The 26,696-nt window shown below is 39.3% G+C and overlaps 2 protein-coding genes across 2 annotated transcripts; one reads left to right on the forward strand and one right to left on the reverse strand.

Moving 5' to 3' along the window:
• Nucleotides 1-23,632, forward strand: PLA2G12A (phospholipase A2 group XIIA). The gene is made up of 4 exons (XM_082609906.1): nucleotides 1-455; nucleotides 19,735-19,811; nucleotides 20,869-21,034; nucleotides 23,098-23,632. The coding sequence occupies exons 1-4, from the start codon at nucleotides 248-250 to the stop codon at nucleotides 23,214-23,216; spliced, it is 570 nt and encodes a 189-aa protein (XP_082466032.1). The 5' UTR covers nucleotides 1-247; the 3' UTR covers nucleotides 23,217-23,632.
• LOC309791603 (syntaxin-7-like) lies at nucleotides 6,100-7,726 on the reverse strand. The gene has a single exon (XM_082600490.1). It carries the CDS (start codon nucleotides 6,976-6,978, stop codon nucleotides 6,196-6,198), a length of 783 nt encoding a protein of 260 aa, XP_082456616.1. The 5' UTR covers nucleotides 6,979-7,726; the 3' UTR covers nucleotides 6,100-6,195.
• Nucleotides 23,633-26,696: the final 3,064 nt, after the last annotated feature.

Consider the following 26,696-nt stretch of genomic DNA (forward strand, 5'->3'; position numbering starts at 1 on the left):
GGTGCCGCGGCCCGCCCAGGTGGGCGCTTGTGCTGCAACCTGATCTCCGCCGGCTCACTGTCTCCCAGCGGGAGCTCGTTGCAGGCGGTGAGGGCCCGCCTCCCAGCCGGGCAGGAGGCGTGGGCATGGAGCTGGCCGCCGTCGCCAAGCCCCGGGCCCGCGCCGCTGCCTAGGGCGACCCGAGGGACGCTGCGTAGGGCGCGGCTCCGGGGACCCGTGCGGCCTATCACGGCCCGGCGCTGCGCGGATGGCCCTGCTCCTGCGTCCCGTGCTCGCCGTGCTTCTTCTCCTCCTGACCGCCGCTTTCAGGTGCCAGGAGCAGGCCCAGACCACCGACTGGAGAGCCTCCCTGAAGACCATCCGGAACGGCGTTCACAAGATAGACACGTACCTGAACGCCGCCTTGGACCTCCTGGGAGGCGAGGACGGGCTCTGCCAGTATAAGTGCAATGACGGTGAGGGGAACCCCAGGCCCTGCGAGGCCCGTGCTTTCAGGGCTTTGGGGGGGGACCGAGGTTGTGGAGGTGTGAGATGCCGGCCAGACCTTGACGGTGTCCTCTGGCCCTGGAAAAACTTCTTTAGATTTTTGCCATTCTTGTGATTGAGACACCTGCTGACGAGTTCACGCCACTATTGTTAGAATGTGAGAGATCGCCTGAGAGCGTACTCTCCGTTCTGTCTTCGTTGCGTCTAATTTACTTTTGTTGTTATTGTTGAAATTGCATGAAAGTTGCCTAAGAACTTAGTGACATAGCGTCATGGGGATGGAGTGAAACAGACTGATTTTAGCGCCTTTAAATGAGTCAGCTGAACACGCAGAACATAACCAGGAATTTTAAAGTCATGCTTTTTTTAACTTTCTCAAGAATTGGTTTAAATTTTTTTTTTTTCTGCAAAGCTACAGACAATAGATTGCGACCTTTGTACAGACTTTTGGTGTACTTTACTGTTGAGAAAGAGTTCTGATTAACTCTTCTAGGAAATGATTCTAGCAGTACTTGACAGGAATTTTCTTTCCTTAGATACCACTGACTGTGCCTCCTCATTGTTGGTTGCTATTAACATTATTCTTTTGATTTACTTTTTCATATTTTTAAACTTTAATTCTGTTTGAATCTGAGAACTTGTCTGGTGGCATTGTTGGTGATAATAACTTAGTATTTCAGGCAGAGATCTTTCTTTTGAAGCACTTGACTTTTTTGAATGCTTAGATGTTGTAATAGTTCAGACAAAGTACTTGGGCTTCTTTTTTGAATTTCAAAATGCTAAGAAAGTAATTGGGAGATCATGTTTCCCATAAAAGTGGACAAGGTTTTGGGCCTAGTTAATTTAATGCTTGGCAGCTCAAAATAATAGGGAACTAAAGGACTTTAGAGGTAAAACTGGACTATACGTAGGTGAATTGAAAAGGGACATCTGTTGTGTGAAAATGTGATGCAACATGTGGTCATAATTTCTAGTTTTCTGTTAATGGAGGTAAAGAATGAACTATATCTTGTATGCTATGAACTGCTAAATTTCATCCCTTCTTAAATGTATGCCTAAACGTTACCACCAGTGTTCAATCAGGAAGGATGTTTTTGTCTCTGTAGAGCTTGTTAGGAGGAATAAGTGGGTAATTTGAAGATTAAATGGTTGCCTTTCCTGAGGCAGATGTCATAGTTTTACTTAGTCATCCCCATTCATTAAACAAATAATTGAGTGCCTGCTATGTGTCAGGCATTGTACCAATTGGAGATTTGGCAGTGAACAAAACTGACAGAATTTCTGTCCATGGAGCTTACATTCTGGTGGGGAGAGACAGTAAACTAAAGAATAAGTAAAACAAGCCAAATCTGCAGTGTGTATAGATCTGAAGTGTGCCAGTGCTTCCAGAACAGTACAGCAGGGGAACCGTCAGTGGCGGTGTTGGGAGGCGTTAGTTTACTCATTTAAATAGGTTGGGGGAAGGCCTCACTGATAAGATAATATTTGAGAAGAAATCTGAAATGGGGAAGGTGGCACTGTGATGATCTAGGGAAAGAACAATCCAGGCAGAGGGAGCAGCAAGTGTAAAGGACCAGAGCTGAAGTGCCAGTCAAGGATGACTCTGAAGGTTTTGGCCTGAGCCAGAGGAAGGATGTAGTTGCCATTTACCGAGATAGGAAAGACTTGGAAGGATCGGTCTTCATAAATTTATTGAGTCAAGCGTTCTAGAGTTTATTTATTTAGTTTAGTTTATTACATTTAAAATATCTCTGAAGTTAAATGGATACTATTCTTATTAAAAATATTATTTTAATCTTTCCTTTTTCTTAATCCTCTTCTCTTCCACAAGCCTCACAAAATTTACCATTTGGAGTTTAGAGCAAGGTCTCCAGCATAAAAAACACAAATGAACTCGAGAATTGAGGAAACAGTATGCTTCAGTGAAAATCTTTTAGTACTTAGTAAGTACTGTCTGCTCATACGACTGTGGTTCCAAGTCACTGTGTTGATAATTCCAACATAATGAAGATTGATCTTTAATTGCTGTTACTTGAGAAGTCTCCCTGGAACACTATCTCAACCTTTCCTGTATTTTGGAATGTTAGTGACCAAATCAGAACCAAACAGAAACAGACAAATCTCAAAATTAAAGGAGCATGGTGATTAAGGGGTGTTTAATAGTCACAGTAAAGAAGTCAAGGGAGCCTTAAAAAAAAGACTTAACGGAGGGAGAGGTGTTGGATTAAAGGGCACAGATTTGTTGCATTCATTTATCTTTGCTCTAGTGAAGGACCAGCATTATGGAGACTCGCTCCTTCTGGCCATCCTCCCTAGGGTGGGAACAAGGCTTTATGGAGAGTGAAATAAAGTTACTTAGGGGAGCAAATTTAATGATCACTGTTTTTTTCTTTTAACTTTTTTCTCCCTGACAGCAGAAAAGATTGAGGAAGGAAAATTTCCAATTTCCTTTAAAAATAGAAAACAAAATTGGCTTGTAAAATGTTTTTAGAATTATGAATAAGTCATCAATTTATTCAGTAATTGATATCTTAACAGGATCCCTTTGGCTGTTGTGCTCAGAATAAAAAGGGTCGAGAGAGGTGGGGGAGCAAGAATGGAGGCGGAGTGGCAGGTGCAAAAATTCAGACCAAACGTGGTAGTTTTGTTCAGGGTGGTAGCAATAAAGGTGGTGAGAAGTGGTTGGATTTGGGGTATATTTTGAAGGAAGAGCCTAAAGCATTTGCTCATGGCTTAGAAGGAGGGTGTGAGTAAACTAAAAAAGGATTCCAAAGTTTTCAGCCTGAATAATTGTAAGGATGGAGTTGCCATTAACTGAAAGGGGGGGGAGGGGTGATCATGGAAAAACTAGTTTTCAGTTCATTAGGAAAAATAACAGCATATTTGTATGCTTTTGAGAATGATTCAGCAGAGAGTAAAAACACTAATGAGGGAGAGAGGAAGGAGAATTATTGGAGTCATGTCCTTAGGTGAGAGGAGTGAGTTCTAGTACATAAATAGATTGGCCAAGAGCAGAGAGGATATGGGCACAGATGCCAGTTAGGTGGGTGGTGTTCAAGTTATCCTCTCATTGCCTTGGTTTTCTCAGTGAAGTAGGAATTGAGGTCATCAGCTGAGTGAGAAGGTGGGAATAGAAGTGTTGGAGATTGAGGAAAATAAGAAAGTGAATGTACTAGAAAAATAAAGTAGCATAAGGGCCTTTGGAGATTAATAATCAGGAATTTAAAGTTTCAAGTGTTTGGGAAAGCAGGTTGGAATTCTGTACAGCTTCATACAAAACACAGTGATAAGACCTTTCTGTGACCCAACAGGCTTCCCCTCATGCTTCTCATCCGTTTCAGTGTCTTTCAGGTGAAGGAAATTGGTCTGTTGAAGGTATTTACACCAAATTAAGAAAAATATGTAGAAAAGAACTATAATTGTCTCAGTCCAGGAGAATCTTTAGACTTCAACTGCCCATACAGATGATAAAATATAAAGCATCAAGATAAGAGCAGTCGCTTAGTCAAAAAGTGAAATCAATGAATAGTATTTCCATGTAGTTGTACGTAGTGGATTTGGTTTTTGTTTTGTTCTGTTTTGTTTGGCAGCGCCCTGTGGCATGTAGGATCTTAGCTCCTGACCAGGGATCAAACCTGCGCCCCCTGCAGTGGAAGGGCAGAGTCTTAACCACTGGACCGCCAGGGAAGTACCTGGTTTGTTTTTAAAACTCTTATTCCTATCTCATTTTTTTTTCTTAGCTTTCTGTACAGAAAAGCTAAGATACTGTCATTTGTCATTTCTGCTTATAAATCATGGATTTTTGGTTTGACTCTGATGTTGTTTCTTCTACTGTTGAGTTTTTGCTTGCTTTGTGTATTAGTCTGCCCAGGTTGCTATAATAAAATACCACAGACTGGGTGATGTAAACAACAGGAGTTTATTTCTTACAGTTCTGAAGGCTAGAAAGTCCAAGATCAAGGTTTAGCCAACACTTTTCTGTGGTGAGAGTTCTCTTCCCTGGCTTGCAGAAAGCTGCCTTCTTGGTAGGGGCAAGGGGTGAAGGGAAAGTAAGTTCTCTGGTGCGTCTTCTTATAAGGGTACTAATCCCGTCATGAGGGCCCTACCCTTATGACCTCATCTAACCCTAATTACCCTCCAAAGACCCTATCACCAAATACATTGAGAGTTAGGGCTTCAGCATATGATTTTGGCGGGGACACAGTTCAGTTCATAGCACTTAGTAAAAACTGGCACCAGTAGAAATGCTAAATATTTTTTTTTCACTTTTTAAAATCATCTTTATTTTGGCTGCAAAGATACAATTTACTTAGTTACTTAATATTTTATTTGTTCCCGTTTGAAGTCTCATAGCTTGCCATGTAAAACATTGCCTTCACTATCAAACTGCTATATAAGAACGTTATAAAATACAAACTATAAACTAAGATAATCTTCTTTACAGTATTCAGATTAGTGCATTAAAACAACATTGATTAAAAAAGGCAAGTGAGTTAAGTGGCGAACATCAATTCCCTTTCTAATGACGGATGGTACAAAATGGTATGAAGGGAAACAGAATTTTAATTGTTCGGTGCTCAGAAACGGTAACTGTGGGAAAGTTACTTCCCAAAAGTAATCTTTATTATTCTATAGGACATAAGAGAAGGTAATTAATTTTCCATCATAACAGCTGTGGAAATACACAGCCGAATTCAAGTTGGGATCTTTAGAATTCTAACACAATAGGTATTGATCTGTCATACTCTTCCTCCAAATCACATTAAACATTTATAGTGACCACACAATCCCCTGCAAACAAACGTCAGACTTAAACAGAACCTATATAAAAACAATCTATCCTTAGCATTTTACTAGCCAATCTACAGCAAATGCTTACTATATACACATCAGGAGTAAGAGGTGCACTAGGAAGTTATTCACTGATTTCATTCAGAATAAGCAAGGGTCTTAAGAGAAAAATAACAGTAAAAGTTAAATAGACAATTTGTGTTGCTGTGAACTAGATAAAAACAAAACTCCAAACACAAACATATATGTTAATTTTTAAAGTTATTGACAATACTTCCTCTGCTGGCCCAAATCAAAATTAAATTTTTTTTTTTTTTTTTTTTTGGTACGCGGGCCCCCCACTGCCGTGGCCTCTCCCGTCACGGAGCACAGGCTCCGGACGCGCAGGCCCAGCGGCTATGGCCCACAGGCCCAGCCGCTCCGTGGCACGTGGCATCCTCCCGGACCGGGGCATGAACCCCCGTCCCCTGCATCGGCAGGCGGACTCCCAACCACTGCCCCAAAATTAAATTTAAGATTTGTAATTTAAGTAACACAAACGTGGGTGCATGTTACACCGTGACAGAGAGGTGCACACAGAACACACACACACCTTTGTATTTACTAATTCCAAAAACTAAGTCAACAGGATAAATAAATTATAAATGAAAGGCATATACAACGTGGGCAAAAACCTAAGTTACTAGGTCGAAAAGCATGAAGCTATGCCAGCAGTGATATTTAAAAAAACTTTCAGTATTAGAAAATATCAGATTTAATCCAAAGAAAACTTTCCCCCAAATAAAAATAACAAAGTATGGGAATCATCCTTTAAGCAACAGCTTTAAAGTAATAACAATTAAAAAAACCTACCATGATTAAAGGAATCTTCCTACATAATTTACATAATGTAGTGCAATAGTGTGCTCCTTTATAATCTTAGCCTTTCACTCCCCATATGATGAGACCGATAATTACAACTCCGATAACAAGGAAAAAAATGATGATGCACAGGGTTTTCCTGGATTTGCGCTGATAGTCTGCCGCCCTTGACAGCTGCTGGTTTGCTTGCTGGACGTGCACCTCAGCATTTTCCACATTGGCTTCTATGCTATCTATTACATCTCCTTGCTCATGAATCATCATTCCCCAATCTTTAAATATTTCATTAATATCCATAATATCAGCTTCAAGTTGCCTAATAGAAGACTCTCTCTCCTGAATAAGGCGGAGGTCATCCTCTGTAATTTCTTCATCCTGCACCTGCACCTGAGGCTGAGTTTGGCTTTCCCAGGACACAAGATTCCTTTCTTTTGAGCTCTCAGGAAAACCACCAGACACTCTGGAACTGGCTCTTACTCGAGCGACAAACTCTTTCTCTCTCTCAGCAGCCTGTCTCTGCGCCTTCTGGAAGTTTGTCAGTGATGTGGTGAATTCCGCCACTAAGCGATCCTTCTGTATTTTCCTTTGACGCTGGTCACTGGGGGTGGTGGGCAGAGATCCAAACTCTTTAATGTACTTATCTGTTTCTTTGGCAAGTTGGTTCATATATTGCTGCTTCTGTTGCAGCTGCTGCCTCAATTCAGGTGAATCTTGAGGTGTTCCAAGTTGATTCAGAGTCCTCTGTATTTCCGCAGAACATTGTGTGATCTTCTGGATGTTGGAAGAGATAAGCTGGGCCAGCTGGGCGGGGTCACCACCAATTCCTGGAGTGTAAGACATAGTTGATTTGCTTGTTCGCTAATTTCATCAGCTGTTGGTGGGCTGTGCCGTTTTCTAAGCAGTCACCATTTCTAAGACAGTGAACTCCAGGGCCTTCTTTCAGATCCAGGATGTCCCAGGCTTATCGCTGCCTTGGACTATTGCTTGGTGCCATTTCCTCTCCCTGAAGGGTTCTTCCCATGATCTCCATGTGACTTGCTCCTCTTCCCCAGCTAAGTCTCATCACGTGTCCGACCTCCTCCGCTTCCTTCTCCTTCTTTGGCCCCAGCCACCCAAGGGCCCCAGAGCCGCCAGCTACGAGCCTCAGCTGATGGGTGGAGGCTCTAAATATTTTTAATGATCAGTGGCTTATAACACCTTTTATAACAACACTTAAAATAATATGAATACAGTTGTAATCATGGTATCCATATCAACTGAACCATTTTTTCTTTTTTTTGAACTCATTTATTTTTTAATTTTTATTTTACATTGGAGTATAGTTGATTTACAATGTTGTGTTTTAGGTGTACAGCAAAGTGGTTTAGTTATGCATATACATACATCTATTCTTAGATTCTTTCCCCATATAAATTATTGCAGAGTATTGAGTGGAGTTCCCTGTGCTATACAGTAGGTCCTTGTTGTTTATCTGTTTTATATATAGTAGTGTGTATGTGTTAATCCCAACCTCCTAATTTATCCCTCCCCCACCTTTCCCCTTTGGTAACCATAAGTTTGTTTTCTGAGTCTGTGAATCTGTTTCTGTTTTGTAAATAAATTCAGTTGTATCATTTTGTCTGACTTTTGTCACTTAGTATGATAATCTCTAGGTCTATCCATATTGCTGCAAATGGCATTATTTCATTCTTTTTTATGGCTGAGTAATATTCCATTGTACATATGTACCACATCTTCTTTATCCACTGATCTGTCGACGGACGTTTAGGTTGCTTCCATGTCTTGGCTATTGTAAATAGTGCTGCAATGAACATTGGGGTGCATGTATCTTTTCAAAGTATGATTTTCTCCAGATATGTGCCCAGAAGTGGGATTGCTGGATCATATGGTAGATCTATTTTTAGTTTTTTTTAAGGAACCTCCATACTGTTCTCCATAGTGGCTGTACCGATTTACATTCCTACCAATAGTGTAGGAGGGTTCCCTTTTCTCCACATCCTCTCCAGCATTTATTGTTTGTAGACTTTTTGATGGTGACCATTCTGACCACTGTGAGCTGATACCTCATTGTAGTTTTGATTTGCATTTCTCTAATAATTAGTGATGTTGAGCATCTTTTCATGTGCTTTTTGGAGAAATGTCTATTTAGATATTCTGCCCATTTTTTGATTGGGTTGTTTGTTATTTTTTGATTGAGCTGCATGAGCTGTTTGTATATTTTGGAGATTAATCCCTTGTTGGTCACATCATTTTCAAATATTTTCTCCCGTTCTGGGGCTTGTCTTTTCATTTTGTGTATGGTTTCCTTTGCTGTGCAAAAACTTTTGAGTTTAATTAGGTCCCATTTGTTTATTTTTGTTTTTATTTTCATTATTTTGAGAGGTGGATCCAAAAAGATATTGCTGCAATTTATGTCAAAGAGTGTTCTGCCTATGTTTTCCTCTAAGAGTTTTATAGTATCCAGTCTTACGTATAGGTCTTTAATCCATTTTGAGTTTATTTTTGTGTATGGTGTTAGAGAATGTTCTAATTTCATTCTTTTACAGGTAGCTGTCCAGTTTTCCCAACACCATTTATTGAAGAAACTGTCTTTTCTGCACTGTATACCCTTGCCTCCTTTGTCATAGATTAATTGACCATAGGGGCATAGGTTTATTTCTGGGCTTTCTGTCCTGTTACATTGATCTATAATTTGTGTCAGTACCATAGTGTTTTGAATACTGTAGCTTTAGAGTATAGTCTGAACTCAGGAAGCCTGATTCCTCCAGCTCCATTTTTCTATCTCAGTATTGCTTTGGCTATTGAGAGTCTTTTGTGTTTCCATACAAATTTTAGAATTATTTGTTCTAGTTCCATGAAAAATGCCGTTGGTAATTTGATAGGGATTGCATTGAATCTGTAGATTACGTTGGGTAGTATAGTCATTTTGACAGTATTGATTCTTCCAATCAAGAACAGGGTATGTTTTTCCATCTGTTTGTGTCATCTTCAGTTTCTTTCATCAGCATCTTATAGTTTTCAGAGAATAGATCTTTTGCTTCCTTAGGTAGGTTTATTCCTAGGTAGTCTTTTTGTTGCAGTGTTAAATTGGATTGTTTCCTTCATTTCTTTTCCTGATCTTTTGTTAGTGTATAGAAATGCAACAGATTTCTGTGAATTAATTTTGTATCTTACAATTTTACCAAATTCATTGATGAGCTCTAGTAGTTTTCTGGTGTCATCTTTAGGATTTTCTGTGATGTATAGTATTATGTCATCTGCAAACAGTGACAGTTTAACTTCTTCTTTTCCAATTTGGATTCCTTTTATTTCTTTTTCTTCTCTGATTACCATGGCTAGGACTTCCAAAACTATGTTGAATGAAAGTAGTGAGAGTGGACATCCTTTTCTTGTTCCTGATTATAGAGGAAATACTTTCAGCTTTTCACCATTGAGTATGATGTCAGCTGTGGGTTTGTCATATATGGCCTTTATTATGTTGAGGTATGTTCCCTCTATACCCACTTTCTGGAGAGCTTTTATCACAAATGGGTGTTAGATTTTGTCAAAAGCTTTTTCTGCATCTGTTGAGATGATCACATGGTGTTTATTCTTCAGTTTGTTAATGTGGTGTATCACACTGATTGATTTGCAGAATTAAAAAAAATCCTTGCATCCCTGGGATAAATCCCACTTGATTATGGTGTATGAGCCTTCGAATGTATTGTTGGATTTGGTTTGCTAGTATTTTGTTGAGGATTTTTATGTCTATGTTCATCAGTCATATTGGCCTGCAATTTTCTTTTTTTGTGGTATCTTTGTCTGGTTTTGGTATCAAGGTGATGGTGGCCTCATAGAATGAGTTTAGAAGTGTTCCCTCCTTGGCAATTTTGGAAATAGTTGCAGGAGGATAGGTGTTAACTCTACTCTAAATGTTTGATAGAATTCATGTGTGAAGCCATCTGGTCCTGGACTTTTGTTTGTTGGGAGATTTTTAATCACAGTTTAAATTTCAGTGCTTGTGATTGGTCTGTTCATATTTTCTATTTCTTCCTGGTTCAGTTTTGGGAGATTGTACCTTTCTAAGAATTTGTCCATTTTATTGGCATATAGTTGCTTGTAGTAGTCTCCTATGATTCTTTGTATTCCTGTGGTGTCAGTAGTAACTTCTCCTTTTTCATTTCTCATTTTATTGATTTGAGCCCTCTCCCTTTTTTTCTTGATGAGTCTGGCTAAAGGTTTATCAATTTTGTTTATCTTCTCAAAGAACCAGCCTTTAGTTTCATTGATCTTTTCTATTGTTTTCTTCATCTCTATTTCATTTATTTCTGCTCTGATCTTTATGATTTCTTTCCTTCTGCTAACTTTGGGTTGTTTGTTCTTCTTTCTCTGGTTGCTTTAGGTGGTTTATTTGTGATTTTTCTTGTTTTCTGAGGTTAGATTGTATTGCTGTAAACTTCCCTCTTAGAACTGCTTTTGCTGTGTCCCATAGGTTTTGGATCATATTTTTGTTTTCATTTGTCTGTAGGGATTTTTTTTTTTTTAGTGGTCATAGTCTCCTTTAGTATAAACCAATAGGTATAACTTCATATAATTATATGAATATAATTTCATAATGTCTGTAAGTAGTTTTTGATTTTCTCTTTGATTTTTTTAGTGATCCATTGGTTGTTTAGTAACAGATTGCTTACCCTCCACGTTTGTGTTTTTACAGTTTTTTTCTTGTAGTTGATTTCTAATCTCATAGTTTGTCAGAGAAGATGCTTGATATGATTTCAGTTTTCTTAAATTTACCAAGGCTTGCTTTAGGGCCCAGCATGTGATCTATCCTGGAGAATGTTTCTTGTGCACTTGAAAGGAATGTGTATTCTGCTTTTGGATGGAATGCTCTATAAATATCAATTAAGTCCATCTGGTCTAATGTATCATTGAAGGCCTGTGTTTCCTTATTGACTTTCTGTCTGGATGATCTGTCCATTGATGTAAGTGGGGTGTCAAAGTCCCCCACTATTACTGTGTTACTGTTGATTTCTTCTTTTATGGCTGTTAGCATTTCCCTTATATATTGGGGTGCTCCTATGTTGCATGCATATGTATTTATAATTGTTATATCTTCTTCTTGGATTGCTCCCTTGATCATTATGTAGTGTCTTTTGTCTCTTGTAACAGTCTTTAAAGTCTGTTTTGTCTGATATGAGTATTGCTACTCCCACTTTCTTTTGATTTCCATTTGCATGGAATACCTTTTAACATCCCCTCACTTTCAGTGTGTGTGTGTCCCTAGATCTGAAGTGGGCCTCTAGTAGACAGCATATACATGGGTCTTGTTTTTGTATTCATTCAGCCAGTCTGTGTCTTTTGATTGGAGCATTCCCTCTACATTTAAGGTAGTTATCAATATCTATGTTCTTACTACCATTTTGTTAATTGTTTTGGATTTGTTTTTGTAGGTCTTTTTTCTTCCCTTCCTTTTTTGTTCTCCTGTCTTGTGACTTGATGACTATCTTTAATGTTGTGTTTGGATTCCTATTTTGTCTATGTGTGTCTATCTATTGTAGATTTTTGGTTTGTGGTTACTATGAGGTTTTGCTATAGCAGTCTATACATATACAAGATTGTTTTAAGTTGTTTCTTAATTTCAAATGCATTTCCTGTATCCTGCATTTGTATTCTCCTCACGATTGCTGGGGTTTTTTGTTTGTTTTTTTCTTTTAATTTATTTTTGGCTGTGTTGGGTCTTTGTTGCTGTGCACGGGCTTTATCTAGTTGCAGCGAGTGGTGGCCACTCTTCATTGCAGTGCGTGGGCTTCTCATTGTGGTGGCTTCTCTTGTTGTGGAGCACAGGCTCTAGGCGCACGGGCTTCAGTAGTTGTGGCACGTGGGCTCAGTAGTTGTGGCTCGGGGGCTCTAGAGCACAGGCTCAGTAGCTGTGGCGCACGGGCTTAGTTGCTCTGCGCCATGTGGCATCTTCCCGGACCAGGGCTTGAACCCATGTTCCCTGCATTGGCAGGTGGATTCTTAACCACTGTGCCACCAGGGGAGCCCCACGATTGCTGGTTTTGATATTGTATTTGTGTGTGGATGATTTCCTGTCTTTACTGTGTGTTTGCCTTTAATGGTGAGCTTTCCTGCTCATAATTTTCTTGTTTCTAGTTGTGGATTTTTCTTTTCCACCTAGAGAAATTCCTTTAGCATTTGCTGTAAAACTGGTTTGGTGGTGCTGAATTCTCTTAACTTTTGCTTGTCTGTAAAGCTTTTGATTTCTCTGTTGAATATGAATGAGATCCTTGCTAGGTAGAGTAATCTTGGTTGTACGTTTTTCCCTTTCATCACTTTAAATATATTGTGCCACCCCCTTCTGGCCTGCAGAGTTTCTGCTGAAAAATCATCTGATAACCTTATGGGGATTCCTTTGTATGTTATTTGTTGCTTTTCCTTTGTTGCTCTTAATATTTTCTCTTTGTCTTTAATTTTTGTCAATTTGATTAACATGTGTCTTGGCATGTTTCTTCTTGGATTTGTCCTGTATGAGACTCTCTGCACTTCCTGGACTTGATTGACTATTTCCTTTCCCATGTTAGGGAACTTTTCAACTATAATCTCTTCAAATATTTTCTCAGACCCTTTCTTTTTCTCTTCTTCTTCTGGGACCCCTATAATTCGAATGTTGGTGCATTTAATGTTGTCCCAGAGGTCTCTGAGACTGTCGTCATTTCTTTTCATTCTTTTTTCTTTATTCTGTTCCATGGCAGTGATTTCCACCATTCTGTCTTCCAGCTCACTTACCTGTTTTTCTGCTTCATTTGTTCTGCTGTTGTTTCCTTCTAATGTATTTTTTTTAATGGGACTTGAAATAAATCCAAATTCTTTTTTTTTAAATTTATTTATTTTTGGCTGTGTTGGGTCTTGTTGCTGCGCGCAGGCTTTCTCTAGTTGCAGCGAGCGGGGGCTGCTCTTCATTGTGGTGCGCGGGCTTCTCATTGCGGTGGCTTCTCTTATTGCGGACCACCGGCTTTAGTCTCGCAGGCTCAGTAGTTGTGACTTGCAGGCTCTAGAGTGCAGGCTCAGCAGTTGTGGCGCATGGGCTCAGTTGCTCCGCGGCATGTGGGATCTTCCTGGACCAGGGCTTGAACCCGTGTCCCCAGCGTTGGCAGGCAGATTCTTAAGCACTGCACCACCAGGGAAGCCCCCTAATGTATTTCTTATTGCATTTATTGTATTGTTGAACTCTGTTTGTACTTTAATTCTTCTAGTTCTTTGTTAAACATTTCTTGTATATCCTTGAGCTGTGCCTCCATTCTTTTTCTGAGATCTTGGATCATCTTTACTATCATTACTCTGAATTGTTTTTCAGGTAGATTGCTTATCTCCACTTCACTTAGTTGTTTTTCAGGGGTTTTATCTTTTCCTTTGTTTGGAACATACTCCTCTGCCGTCTCATTTTGTCTAACTCTCTGTGTTTGCCGTCCCACAGGCTGCAGGATTGTAGTTCCTCTTGCTTCTGTGGGTGAGGGTGGTCAAAGAGGCTTGTGCAGGCTTGCTGGTGGGAGGGACTGGTGCCACTGGTGGGTGGAGCTGGGTGTTGTCCCTCTGGTGGGCAGGGCCATGTCAAGCAGTGTGTTTAGAGGCGGCTGTGGGCTCAAGAAGACTTTAAGTAGCCTGTCTGCTGATTGGTGGGGCTGTGTTCCTTCCTTGTTGGTTGTTTGGCTTGAGGCTTCCCAGCATGGGGAAGGGTGGGGCCAGGTCTTGGCATCAAAATGGTGGTCTCCACGACAGCTCATGCCAACAAGTACTTCCAAATAACTCTGCTGCCAGTGTCTTTGTCCCCACAGTGAGCCATAAGTGCCCCCTGTCTCCCCAGGAGACCCTCCAAGATCAGCAGGTAGGTCTGGTCCTATGAAGTCACTGCTTTTTCCCCTGGGTCCCAATGCACCCAAGGCCTTGTTTGTGTCCTCCAAGAGAGGCCTTTCTGTTTTCCCCCATCCTGTTGATTTCCTGCAGTCAAGCCCCCCTGACCTTCAAAGCACAATGCTCTGATGCCACACCCCCAGACTGGGGAGCCTGACCTGGGGCTCAGAACTCTCACTCATGTGGGAGAACCTCCGTGATATAATTATTTTCCAGTTTGTCGGTCATCTACCTGGCAGGTATGGGGTTTGATTGTATGGCAAATGCACCCTCCTACCACCTTCTTGTGGTTTCTTTGTCTTTGGGAGTAGAATATCGTTTTTGGTAGGTTCCAGTCCTTTTCAATGGTTGTTCAGCAGTTAGTTGTGATTTGGGTGTTTTCATGAGAGGGCGTGAGCTCCGATCCTTCTGCTCTGCCACCTTGTCCTCATTCCTCTCAACCTACTCCATATCAACTTAATCTTAAATAAACCACCTTCTGTGTAAGTTGTTCAGAAATAATTATTTCAACATAAAGATGAATTTAGAATTTAAAACACTTAAAAAAATTTCAGGAAACTAGTTCAATTTTCTGGGATTTTTTGGGGGGGGTTGTTTTGTTTTTGTTTTGTTTTTTGTTTTTATGTTTTGCTGTGGATAAAGAATATTTTAATTTCAGCAAGGAATGTTTCTCATTTTTTTATCCAGTTATTTCCTGTGCACCCACTTTGTGCCAGGCATCTTCTAGGTGAGCAAGACAAAATTGCTGTCTCCATAGAAACTAATTATGTTAATTTGGTTAATAAACGTTAGAAAGAAAAATAAAACCAACCATGGGTGTATGGAATGAATATAAAAGTGAAGGGGCACTGTTCCAAATAGAGTGAGTAAGAAAGGCCTCTCTGAGGAACTGATATTAGTAGGTTCCTTCAAAAGAAACAAAAAAGAAATACGTGCACCACTTACACTGGGGAGCCAGTTTTACCAGCACTTATTTCATGGTGTTATTGTCTAGTATTTCACGTACAGTAGATCTAGGTTCTTTATTACTCCATTTTAGCAGCTTCTCTCTTAGGACAGTTTTAAGCACTAGCCCTGTTTGAGATGACTACTACTTCCATCCTTGCCTCCATTTTCATTTTTGCCAGCTGATTTCCTCTGTACTCTTTTCCTCTTTATCCTCTTATAACAAGCATATTTTGTTTTGTTTTCTCTGACTTCATTTGCTTCTAACCATTCTCCCATTCAAAGGTAATTATCTTTTACAAAATGAGGTAATGTCTGTATATATTAATACATATGCACACAGGTATGTATCGCTATCATTGTACACATCAGAATGTTCAAAAATGTTTTTATAGACTCAAAATCGAAGGAAAGTGCATGGGTTTATATAAAAAACAAAGGGAAGGGAAAATAGAAGTGCTACTGTTGTATAACATTGAGAGAAATAACTTTCTGGTTAAAAAAAAAAAGCAGACACTTGAGAAGAAGAGATTAGACATCCACATGCCTTTAAAACTCTAGGCCTATATCAGTTGTCTGAGAGTGGTAATCTTTGATCCTCATGGAAAAGAGATAAGTGCCAGAAATCTGGACACTGGCAGGGGGAATGTATGGGGTATCCACAAAGTTGGAAACAGGATAAACAGTTTGTTGGTTAGATTTTCAAGTAATATGCCTGATACGTGTTGCTTCAATCTCCAGACACCTTTTAAGGTGATATGCTTCTAAATTTAAAGCAAAAAGTGCAGTTGTTAACCTGAAACAAATATGTATAGTAAATACACTATTTTTTCTGTTTCCAGACTTTTTGAACACTCTTTGGCATATTTATTGTACTTTTTTCAGACTATAAATGTGACCCACTGCTTAGTATCTCTTGCTACATGAGTTTCTAAACATTTTAGACGGTTGATTGTTAAAACCCTTGACAAGAGAGAACTTCAAGGAGCTAGAATGGCTTCCCCAAGGATATAATGCTGATCCAGCCTTCCTCCCTTTCAGTGAAGAGGGTTCTAGCATGGTAGGGTAGATCAGATGCCTAGTCTCTCATGATACTCCCATGCAAAGTGTAGGCTGGATAGAACTTGATTTAGGTGAAATCACAACTGGCTAAGTGGTCTACCCAAAGGGTTGGGTTAATGACGTCATGGCTTCTAGTAGAGAGGGTTCATCTCTAGCAGGGTGTTGCAGATCTCTGTCCTGGTTAAATCAGTGTCTCAAGTTTGTGAATACCTGGGTATAACAAGTAACTGGGTGAATACCTCTAGATTTAAAATCTGCTTAACAGTCCTGAATGATGAACTAAAACTAACAAGATAAGAGTTTTATAGTCTAGTGTTTTAGGCTCAAAAATTGAATGGCAGAAGTGCTGAGCCTCTAGCAGTAGATGTTAAAAAGTTCATTTTAGAAAAAAACTTTTTTTCTACTGTTATTGTGCTGTATTTTATTTTATTTTTTTTAATTTATTTTATTTTTTGGCTGCATTGGGTCTTAATTGCTGTGCACGGGCTTTCTCTAGTTACGGCAAGCGGGGGCTACTCTTCACTGCGGTGCGCGGGCTTCTCATTGCAGTGGCTTCTTGTTGCGGAGCGCGGGCTCTAGGTGCATGGGCTTCAGTAGTTGTGCCATGCGGGCTCAGTAGTTGTGGCTCACAGGCCCTAGAGCACAAGCTCAGTAGTTGTGGCTCACAGGCTCTAGAGTGCAGGCTCAGTAGTTGTGGCACATGGGCTTCATTGCTCTGCAGCATGTGGGATCTTCCTGGACCAGGCCTCAAACCCGTGTCTCCTGCATTGGCAGGTGGATTCTTAGCCACTGTGCCACCAGGGAAGTCCTGTGCTGTATTTTAGCATGGAGACATAGCTGAAACATATGCTGTCTTAGGTTATATTAGTACACGTAGTTTATCCAGCTCCAAATAGGCCCATCATTCCTAATGGTGTTCAGTTTGGGGTGCCACATTCTGGATGTGACAGACTAGAAGTGATCAGTCCTTGGAGGCTGATGAATGCTCACCAAACTCAAAAGAGACTGAAGGGTAAACAGCAGTGCCAGTTTATTTATAACGAGTATTATAACTGCCGTGAATATTAGGCTTCCAAGTCTTCCGCTCATTCATTCATTCATTTATCAACAAATATTTATTGAGAACCTAACTATATGCCAGACATTGTTCTATGCGTTGGGGGTACAAAATAGACAAAAATTCCTGCCCTCAAAGGGTTTATATTTTAATATGGGGTGACAGATAATAAGCAGAATAGGTTAGTGATATGTTAGAAGGTCATATGTGCTACAAATGGTATGGTCAGAAAAGGCCTTGAACATGAAGAAGTATGTACATGTCAGGAGGACGAGTATCCACATAGAAAAATAGCAGCTTCAGTGGCACTAAGGCAAGAGCAGACCTGGAGTGTCTGTGGCCCAGCAAAGAGGTCAGATGTGATGGAATGGAGTGAGGAAGGAAGGAAGAGGAGAGAGAACAGTAAGGAGATGAGGTCAGAGATGCCATTATATAGGGCTTATAGACACTGAAAGGACTTTTGGCTTTTTTTTTTTTTTTTTTTTTTTTTTTTGTCTGTGCAGCATGGCGTATAGGATCTTAGTTCCCCAGTCAGGGTTTGAACCCACGCACCCCTCAGTGGAAGTGCAGAGTCTTAACCACTGGACCACCAGGGAAGTCCCAGCTTTTATTCTGAATAAAATGAGAAGCCATTGGAGGGGTTTGGGCAGAGCAAAGACTTAATCTAACATATATTTTAATAGGATCACTCAGGTTCAATGTTGAGATTGGACCGTAGCTGGAGGTGGTGTTGGGTGGGGAAACCAAAGAGACTAGTTAGGTTATGGCAGTAATCCATGGTGACTTGGAGCAGGATGGTAGCAGTGGAGGTGGTGGGAAGTGGTTAGATTCTGAATAATTTGAAGGTAGAGTCAACAGGATATGCTGTTGAATTGGATGTGGGATATAAGAAAATGAGAGAGTTAAAGATGGCTGAGGTTTTTTCCCCTGAGCGCCTGGAAGGATGGATATCTATTACCTGAGAAGAGGGAATTGTGGATGAAGCAGGTTTGGGGGTGAATGGCAGGAGGTACACCTTAAATTTGAGGTGCCCATTAGATATCTAAGTATTGATAGTTAGAATATCCTCTCTCTGTAGGCCCTTTAAAGTGGAATGCCAAATCATAAAGAGTTTTCTTAAGAGTGAAGGACTAAAAGCAGGAGTTGAAGGATCACAGTGACTCATCTGTGATAGCCTGAGGCATGTCCCTTCATCTTCCAAGGGTCCAGGAGCAGCCCTCCTCTTGGACAGTGCTAGAGAAACTTCTGTCATTGGCCTCCTCTTTTCTAGATCCATCATGACGATTCCCTTTTGTACATATTGTTCTTCAGACTGGGTGGAACTTTATATCTCCATGAAGTTATGCTCTCTTGAGGCTCTACTTGGTCACCTCAGTTGAGCATGTGAGTCTTAGCAGCTCACTTAAACCATTTTTAGTTCATTACTTTGAGTGGATTACTTATTTTGATGGCTGATTACCGGAAGGGTTGCTTTTTTTCTTCCTCACTTTACTTTTGGAGGGCAAACTTATCTTAAAGTCTCCTAGTAATACATGTTAATTGAATGAAAGTTGGTGGAACACTTTGTGTCTTTCTTAAGTATCCAGATGTGGGGTGGTATTTGGAATAACTGGGGATATTTTATTTGTGGAAGGTAAATGGTAGCCCCAGGTGTTTGAAAGGATTATCATGTAAAATAGGGAATTGGGTGGCTTTGTGTTCCCCAGAGGGCAGAGGATTGCTTACAGGTAGAATTGACACGAAAAAGAGAAGAAAGAACTCAACTGTTAATGCCAGCCCATAATGGGGTAGGCTGTTTCTTGACACTATAGGATTGTGGGAAACATTCAAAGACTTCGGTATATTGAAGTGATTTCTGTGTTACATGAGGAGAGATATTTCTGAAGTATCCTCCAACATTTAAGATTGCTTTGTTAATGTCATCTTTCTCCTTGTTTCTGAACTATTGGTGCTATTAAGGAGACTATAACTGGAGTAATAGTTTACCAAGCTATCTTTGTTTCTTGCCTTTTTCCTTAGATGACAGAGGAGTATATTTGTGAAATGGTTGGTTGGAGTCTGGGCTAGAATGGGCCTGTAATGTCTTATAATGATATTAAAGTAATTAAAGATCAGGTGACCTTGTCTTCCTTAGCTTTAGGCTCTAGTTAATGGTTATTGAGGTTTGTGTACAATGGAGCGTTGGCTGAGGATGGGAAGATACAGTTCTTGCCTGTAGGTTTTAACCTAAAAATATAAGCATTGGAATGTACAGGAAAATAGGGTGGATTTATGTTTCATATATATGGACCCAGTCTGGCACGTAACCTCTGAAATTGACAGAAGTCCAGAATAAGGATTTACATGTTTGCATGGTGTAAGCTTGCAAATATAATTACATTTTATGAACCACCATAATATTTTATGAACTGCCACCTACCTCTGCGCACATGTACACATTTGTACATATTTTACTGCAGGAGAAGTAAAAATAATTCGGTAGACAATTAGCACTTTAATGCTCATCCGAATAAATACATATTCACTTATGTTAGCATCCAAATAGTAAATATTTCCAGGGCTGGTCTAGCACATTGTAGACCTTTTTGTGTATGTATTCTCTAACATATTTGAAAATTAATTATGATACCATTTATATTTTATAGGATCTAAGCCTTTTCCACGTTATGGATATAAACCCTCCCCGCCGAATGGATGTGGCTCCCCACTGTTTGGTGTTCATGTAAATATTATTTTTTATTTGATAAGTTTTTATGATTGGTAGGCTATGTGATACTCTTGATAAACCATCAGTATGTTTTCAGGCTCAGAAATAATTTTGCTTTTTGTAATAGTGATCAGGTTTGTTATATTCTTTTATAGCTAAAACACATTTAATAAGTCCTAATGAAACTAAATGGAGTGAAAGTCATGTTTTATTTTTTAATCTTGTAGATGTTAATACCATTTAAATGATATTTCCTCATGTCACAAATATGATTGAAAACTTTAGAGTATAGAAGTAACAATACTTAGGATGAAAAAGTACAGGAAAGCATAATATTTTCTATATTAAAACTAGGCTAAGTGGGATAGCTGTGTGTTTGTTGTAAGGGAGGCTGAATCTGAGCCAGTATTACGGGAGAAAAATGTTTTATGAAACTGATTCCTAGACACAAGGGTTTTGCATATAAAGTTATTTAAAATAGTTAAAGATAATTACAGATTCGAAGGAATAATGTCTTTAGGGAATGGATGAACACTTAAAGATTAAGCCATAAAAACCAAAAACAAAGTTTGAGTTGTAGGAGCTTAGAAGTTGTTGGTGACATTTCATATAAAGTACATTTTATTGAAGGAGGAGGTGCAAAATACTTTGGAATATCCAAAAATCATACCTGCATAGCCCCTGCAAAAGTCTTCTAAAGCTTTATCTTTAGCTTTAGAAGCTTTAGCTTTATCTTCTTTAGCTTTATCTTTCTATTCTTAAAATTATGTTTTGTGTTTTGGACAATTGGAAGTTGCGTTTGCTACCGGCAAATGACTGCGAATTCTCTAACATTGCAAAATAGGGAGCTTTGAGGCATGGCTGAGAGGGAGAGGACGGACGGAGTAACGTGGATGGGTGCAAGTGAGGGTAATGGAGAGATATCTAACCTGGAAAGCATTTGGAGGCAGAAACGAATTTTGGAAATTATCTATATAGCAGTGTTGTCTTTGATTTGTAAGTTTCTTTGATGCGCTACTTCAGAGAAGGTTTGAATTTCATCAGCAATCATCCATCCAAATGTCTCTTTCAGCTTAACATTGGCATCCCTTCCTTGACAAAGTGCTGCAACCAACATGACAGGTGCTATGAGACCTGCGGCAAAAGCAAAAACGACTGTGATGAGGAGTTTCAGTATTGCCTCTCCAAGATTTGCCGAGATGTGCAGAAAACACTAGGGCTAGCTCAGCACGTGCAGGGTAAGGCCGATTCGGCGGGATGGGGATGAGTGCAGTCTGGAAAGTTTTATTAGTTGCTTTTGTGTTAGTACAAGATATACCGATAGAAATCTTTCACTATGTGTTACCTTATCTATGGTGAAACAGCCCCTTCAGTTTTCTGAGATGAGAAGTGAATGATTTTGTCATCTAAAATAGTTTACAATCACAGAAGCAAGAAGTGTTAGGAAACCTTGGGAGGAGGGTGTGTGAGCTAGAGAAGAATTCATCCAAAATCTTGTACCCTGTAGTATAGTTCTAATTACCCAGAGCCTGAAGTTTGAAATTCTGGATCCAGTGAAGTTCGGAGTATAGCACATTGCATTTGGAGTAGGAAGTTCTGGAAGATTTAAGTCTTAACTCTGTCTCTTCATTTGTATCTGTGTCAGGAAGGTCCTCAAAACCACCCCCCACCACTCCCCCGCCCAGGTTCAGTGATTTGCCAAGAGAACTCGCAGGGCTCAGCATGTAGTCATACTCACGGTGATGATTATTGCAGTGAAGGGGTACAGAGCACAGTCAGCAAAGGTAATAGGCGTTTCAGTGTCCTCATTTATAAAATGAGAATGGTAATACCCATCTTGTAGAGTTATCGTAAGGGTAAAATGAAATATTTGTAGAAAAAAGTACACATTACTGTACAAATACTAGTAGCTAACAAGATTTCTTTACTGTCAAGCCAAAGAACGTACCATACACTGAAATCAGAAGAGGAGGGGCAGTAAGAAGGGTGAAGAAAGGAAACTACCATTTTTAAGCACTTTCCATAAGATACTGCGCTAGATACTTGAGACATGTTTTCATTGATGTTCACAGAAACCCAAAGTACTAGTTGGCATTATGCCCCTTTTTAAAGGAAGGAAACTGAGGTTCAGAAAGAAGTAACTTGTCCCAAGTTGCATACTTCGGACTTTAAAACTTGTGTTCTGTCTATTCCAGTATTTCCCAAATAGTCTCATATTATAGGTGTTATTCTGAAATTCTGGTAATAACTAGGAGGTAATAACAAGGAGGAAATCTCTGCTCCAGGTGAAGCTTGAACTCAAAACCTCTGAATCCCTTTGAACGCTTTTGGCTCAGGTAAACTAGTTGTCCAGGTGAAGCACAGATAGATGTGTTTCCTGTTTTCTGACCTAAGGATATGCTAATGTTGTTAAATGATGAAACCAATTTCCTGGCAGTCTCCTATTTAGTAATCATAACCTTTACACTTCTGTGGTTGGTTGTATTCCTTAATGGCACAGCCTTTTGGAAAACTTTGAAAATGCCAAGATTTTGTAATGAAAAGTTTCTTTCTTAACATGAATATTGGAAACTAGAAGTATTTGGATAACCAAAAGCCACTCTGTGCCGTGTCTCTGTAAGTATAGTATATTAAGATAATCTTACCTGAGTGTTCCAGGTTTCTTAGAATAAGAAAAGTTAAATCTGTTATTTTTTTTTATAGTCTTTCAAAAAAATTAAGAAACCCCACCAGAGGAAAAACACCTTGGATTCCTGTGTCTCCCCTCCCAAGCCAAATTTGGATATTGGTCAAAGAAAGAGACTGGGGTCCATTTAATACTTTAAGCATCTTAAATTATGTGTGATCATTAAAAGCTGTTGACTATAATTAAATGTTTTGAGGTTTCTCTATTTTTAACCTTCATTTTTTTCTGCACCTAGAAGTCCTTCCTTAAAGTGCAAACTTAAGCAAACTTAAGAGTGTTATTAGGCATCTCTATTAGTGATATTTTTTCATATAAAAGGAAAATTAACAGTGATGAACTGATCAGTGCTATTGAGGGAGACTCACTGTCTAGTACAGAAAGTTGGTTTGAATAGTTGCATGCAAAGAAAAGGTAGATACAGGTAGAGAGGCTGAAACAGAAAGTCTTTGTATATGTGTGCTACTAGTTTGCGAGGGTTGGGAAGACTTTCACCTAAAATAGGTGTAAGTGCCCACTAAGGCTGTGCCTGACATTGTGCTGAAACATGTAATATATGTGAAGAGAGAGTGATGCTTTGCAGTTGCCTAACAGTAATGGCACTTTCTTACTTTGCAGCATGTGAAACCACCGTGGAGCTCTTGTTTGACAGTGTTATACATTTAGGCTGTAAGCCGTACCTGGACAGCCAACGAGCCGCATGTTGGTGTCGCTACGAAGAAAAAACTGATCTTTAAAGAAGATGCTGACAGGTGGTGACAGCAGATGAGGACAGAAGAACATAACCTTTGACAAAGAGCTAATGTTTTCACAGCATAAAGCTGCCTTATTTTTGTGAAAGGATTATTTTAAGACCTTATTTTGACATTAAAACTTCAAACTAAAGAAACAAATGCAGGTTATCTTCCTGGATGTTGCTGCCTTAGTGTGCCATATTGTCTTGACAATCACAGAAAGAGGTGCATGTTAAGGGAGAATTTCTTGAAAGAGTCTAACTCAATTTTCACAACTATATTTATCAAAAAATAAGGTCAAATGTAAAATTCATTATAAGGTATGTTCAACAGTATCTTATTTGGAAATATGGGGAAATCTTCACTTAAAAGTATGTTTGTTTACTGTAAAATTTAAAATATACATTTATGCCGAGAAAGATCTGACTTTATTTTTGCTCTTTTAATTAACACATACAGTTTTTCCATTGCCCATTGAGCATATGAATAAGCCACACTTCTATGAATGACAGGACTAGTTACAAGGACATGTCTGTTTCTCTTGTAAAATTGGAACCATCTCCTGGGACCTCTTAGGAAACAAAACTAGGATATCTAGGTATTAATATGTGCCTAGAAGGTGACTTGAACAAAATTCAGAAGCATAGCCATCCCATTTTATGAACCACTCATGACAAATTTCATTTCATTTTGCTATAAACTTTGCCTAAATTGGAGAAAAGATGGATTTAATGAGACAAATGAAAAGTTGTTTAATATACACATCAGAGCATTATATGCGTTATATGCTTTGGTGTTTACTCCCTAGGACTTAATCTTGGTAGATTCTGGGATATTTTTAAAAGACTGTAAACCTTTTACTAATATTGGCCTTCATAAAAATTGTTCTTGATATTGTTGGGTTTTTTAAGTCTTTAACTGTGGAGTCAAAAGGGATGGAAAAGCAGGATCCAAAGAACTATCTTTTATAGAAAATTATTAACAGATGTTTAAGAGCAAATCCCAGAACTTCAACTGCCTCTGAAAATGTCTGTGAGGATTGAAAGCTTTTCAACCCCTTGGAAAGCTCAGCTGTGTTCCTCTACCATTCTTTGCTTACCACTGGCTGTCGACTTTCCCTAGCCCAAGATCCCAAGCCATGTATATTTTTTGGGTAACCTCTGGCCAAAGTTATTAAGATGAACTGCTTGGAAAGTCAGAGAAAGACAGCACCAGCAGAAGTGGTTCTTTCTAAATCAATACAGGCAGAATTGGGATGAATGAAAAATACGTTCTGGAAAAAGGGCCACATTCCTAACTTTGAATATATGTTATTGCTGAGAACCTGATGGCTTTCCAAACTGAGATGGTGGCAGCTATTCTGCTAATAGATGTGTCCTCTATTAGACAAGGCAAGTGTATCCCTCAGGGCTAAGTAAGCAAACTGGGCTCCAGTTGCATTGCTTAACCGGGTAACTTTAAACTTGTAATAAATTCATGGATTTTCTTGGCAGCATTGGCTTTCTCAAGATGACAAAGTCAGAATCTCTTTGTAAAATATTTAATTCATGGTCATAAATTATGTACAAAAATCAGAAGCAGTTTTTATGTTCAAATTTTAAAAACTTATCTAGGAATAATTTTAGGTTTACAGAAGAGTTGCAGGGATAGTATAGAGGCTTCTTGTTATACTCCTTACCCCTAATGTTAACATTTTACATAAACACGAAACATTTGTTAAGAAACCAACACTGGTAATTACTATTAACGAAACTCTAGACTTTATTAGGATTACACTAGTTTTTCCACTAATGTCATTTTTCTTTTCCAGGATCCACTTTAGGATACACCATGTCTAATTAGCCTCTAGTCTGTGACGGTTCCTCGTCTTTCCTTGTTTTTCATAACCTTGACAGTTTTGAGGAGTACTGGTCAGGTGTCTTGTAGAATGTCCTTCAATTTGGGTTAGTCGTAACGTTTTCCTCATGTTTGGACTAGGGTTATGGATTTTTAGGAAGAAAACGAAGAGGTGAGTGGTTCTTCTCATCAAATCATATCGGTAGTTGACTGCTGTCAACTTGATGTTGTGTAAACTCTAGACATTTGGTTAAGGTAGTGTCTGTTAGTTTCCTCCACTGTAAAGCTACTGTTTTTCCCTTTCCATGCTTTTGTTCTTTGGAAACCAGTCACCAAGTCCAGTCTGTGGGAGGCGAGGGGTGGGCAAGATTATATTCCGCCTCCTGGGAGGGGGGTGTATCTATTGTAGTATTTGAAATTCTTGTCACCATCCACCCCTTCCCACACCCGTTTATTATTCAGTTATTTGTGTCAATATGGATTCATGCCTATTTCTTTTGTACTGTGGGTAATATTTACAAATTGTTCCAGCTTGGCCATTGGGAGTTACGTCAGGTTGACTCTGTGTGTCTTTGACCTGCACCATCCTTTTGACTTTTGAGCATCTCCATCCTTTCTGGTAAGAAAGTAGGAAAGTTGCTTCAGGCTCATCTTATATATTCCCAGCCCCAGCCCTAGAATCAGCCTCTTTTCAAAGGTCCCTTTTATTGAAGAATGGTTTACAGTGGAACTTAGAAACCCAGATCTGGACACTGGATAGCTTGTTTCTACTGGGATATCACTGCTTCTGGACCCTCCCAGCAAACAGAGCTAGGAAATACGTGTATATTAACCCATGTACATGTACATATCTGTAATTATTTATGTGTATATATATTAAGCTGAAGATAAGTTTGTACTGTCTTCACTTGAATTCTGTATGACAGGGCATATATTTAAGCTTTAAGGATGGTATTTTCCTTATCCACAGAATAAATTTTAAAAATCACCTCCAGAAAACTAGCTTTTAGCAGCTGTTTGCAAGACATACATTGATATTTTAAAATAATAAAACTATATTGCCTTCAAATAATGCCTGTCTTTTTAAAGTCTTTTGGCACACCTCTTCCAGGGACAGATATGGCTGTATGCGTTTCATAGGTGGAGAAACTGGGCACAAAGGAGTTGTAAGGAAGACAGAATTGAAATATGAGGGCAAACACATCTTCTCGAGCAGGATTTCCTTCAGTGACCCCCTAGACTAGTCTAGACTAGTAGTACTAATTAAAAAGTTGTTTTGTTAGCTTATAACTACTTCCCCCTAAAATGAAAAAGTGATATTTCTGTCAGTATTTATAGAAGTACAAGGTTGGCAGGAGGTCAAAATGGTCATTATTTTATCCTGGTACAAAACAGGAATAACATCTAACAAAATGAAGACAATGGAGTCCTTCTATAAAAACAACTCTTTTTAGTAGACTGACTTTAGTAACTTTGGGGAGTAGACTGAAACCTATTAGGTAAGGATCCTTCCACGTAGATTACATTGCATTGGTCAAAATCACAGATACTCCCTGCAGTATATTCAAGTCTTGTATAACACCTGGCTCTGATGATTGAAATAGCCCCTTTAGTTTGCTGTTTTTCTTCACAGAATTGTGTACAGCC

This window comes from Mesoplodon mirus, assembly GCF_964341445.2.
Source record: "Mesoplodon mirus genome assembly, chromosome: 2".
Taxonomy (NCBI): domain Eukaryota; kingdom Metazoa; phylum Chordata; class Mammalia; order Artiodactyla; family Ziphiidae; genus Mesoplodon; species Mesoplodon mirus.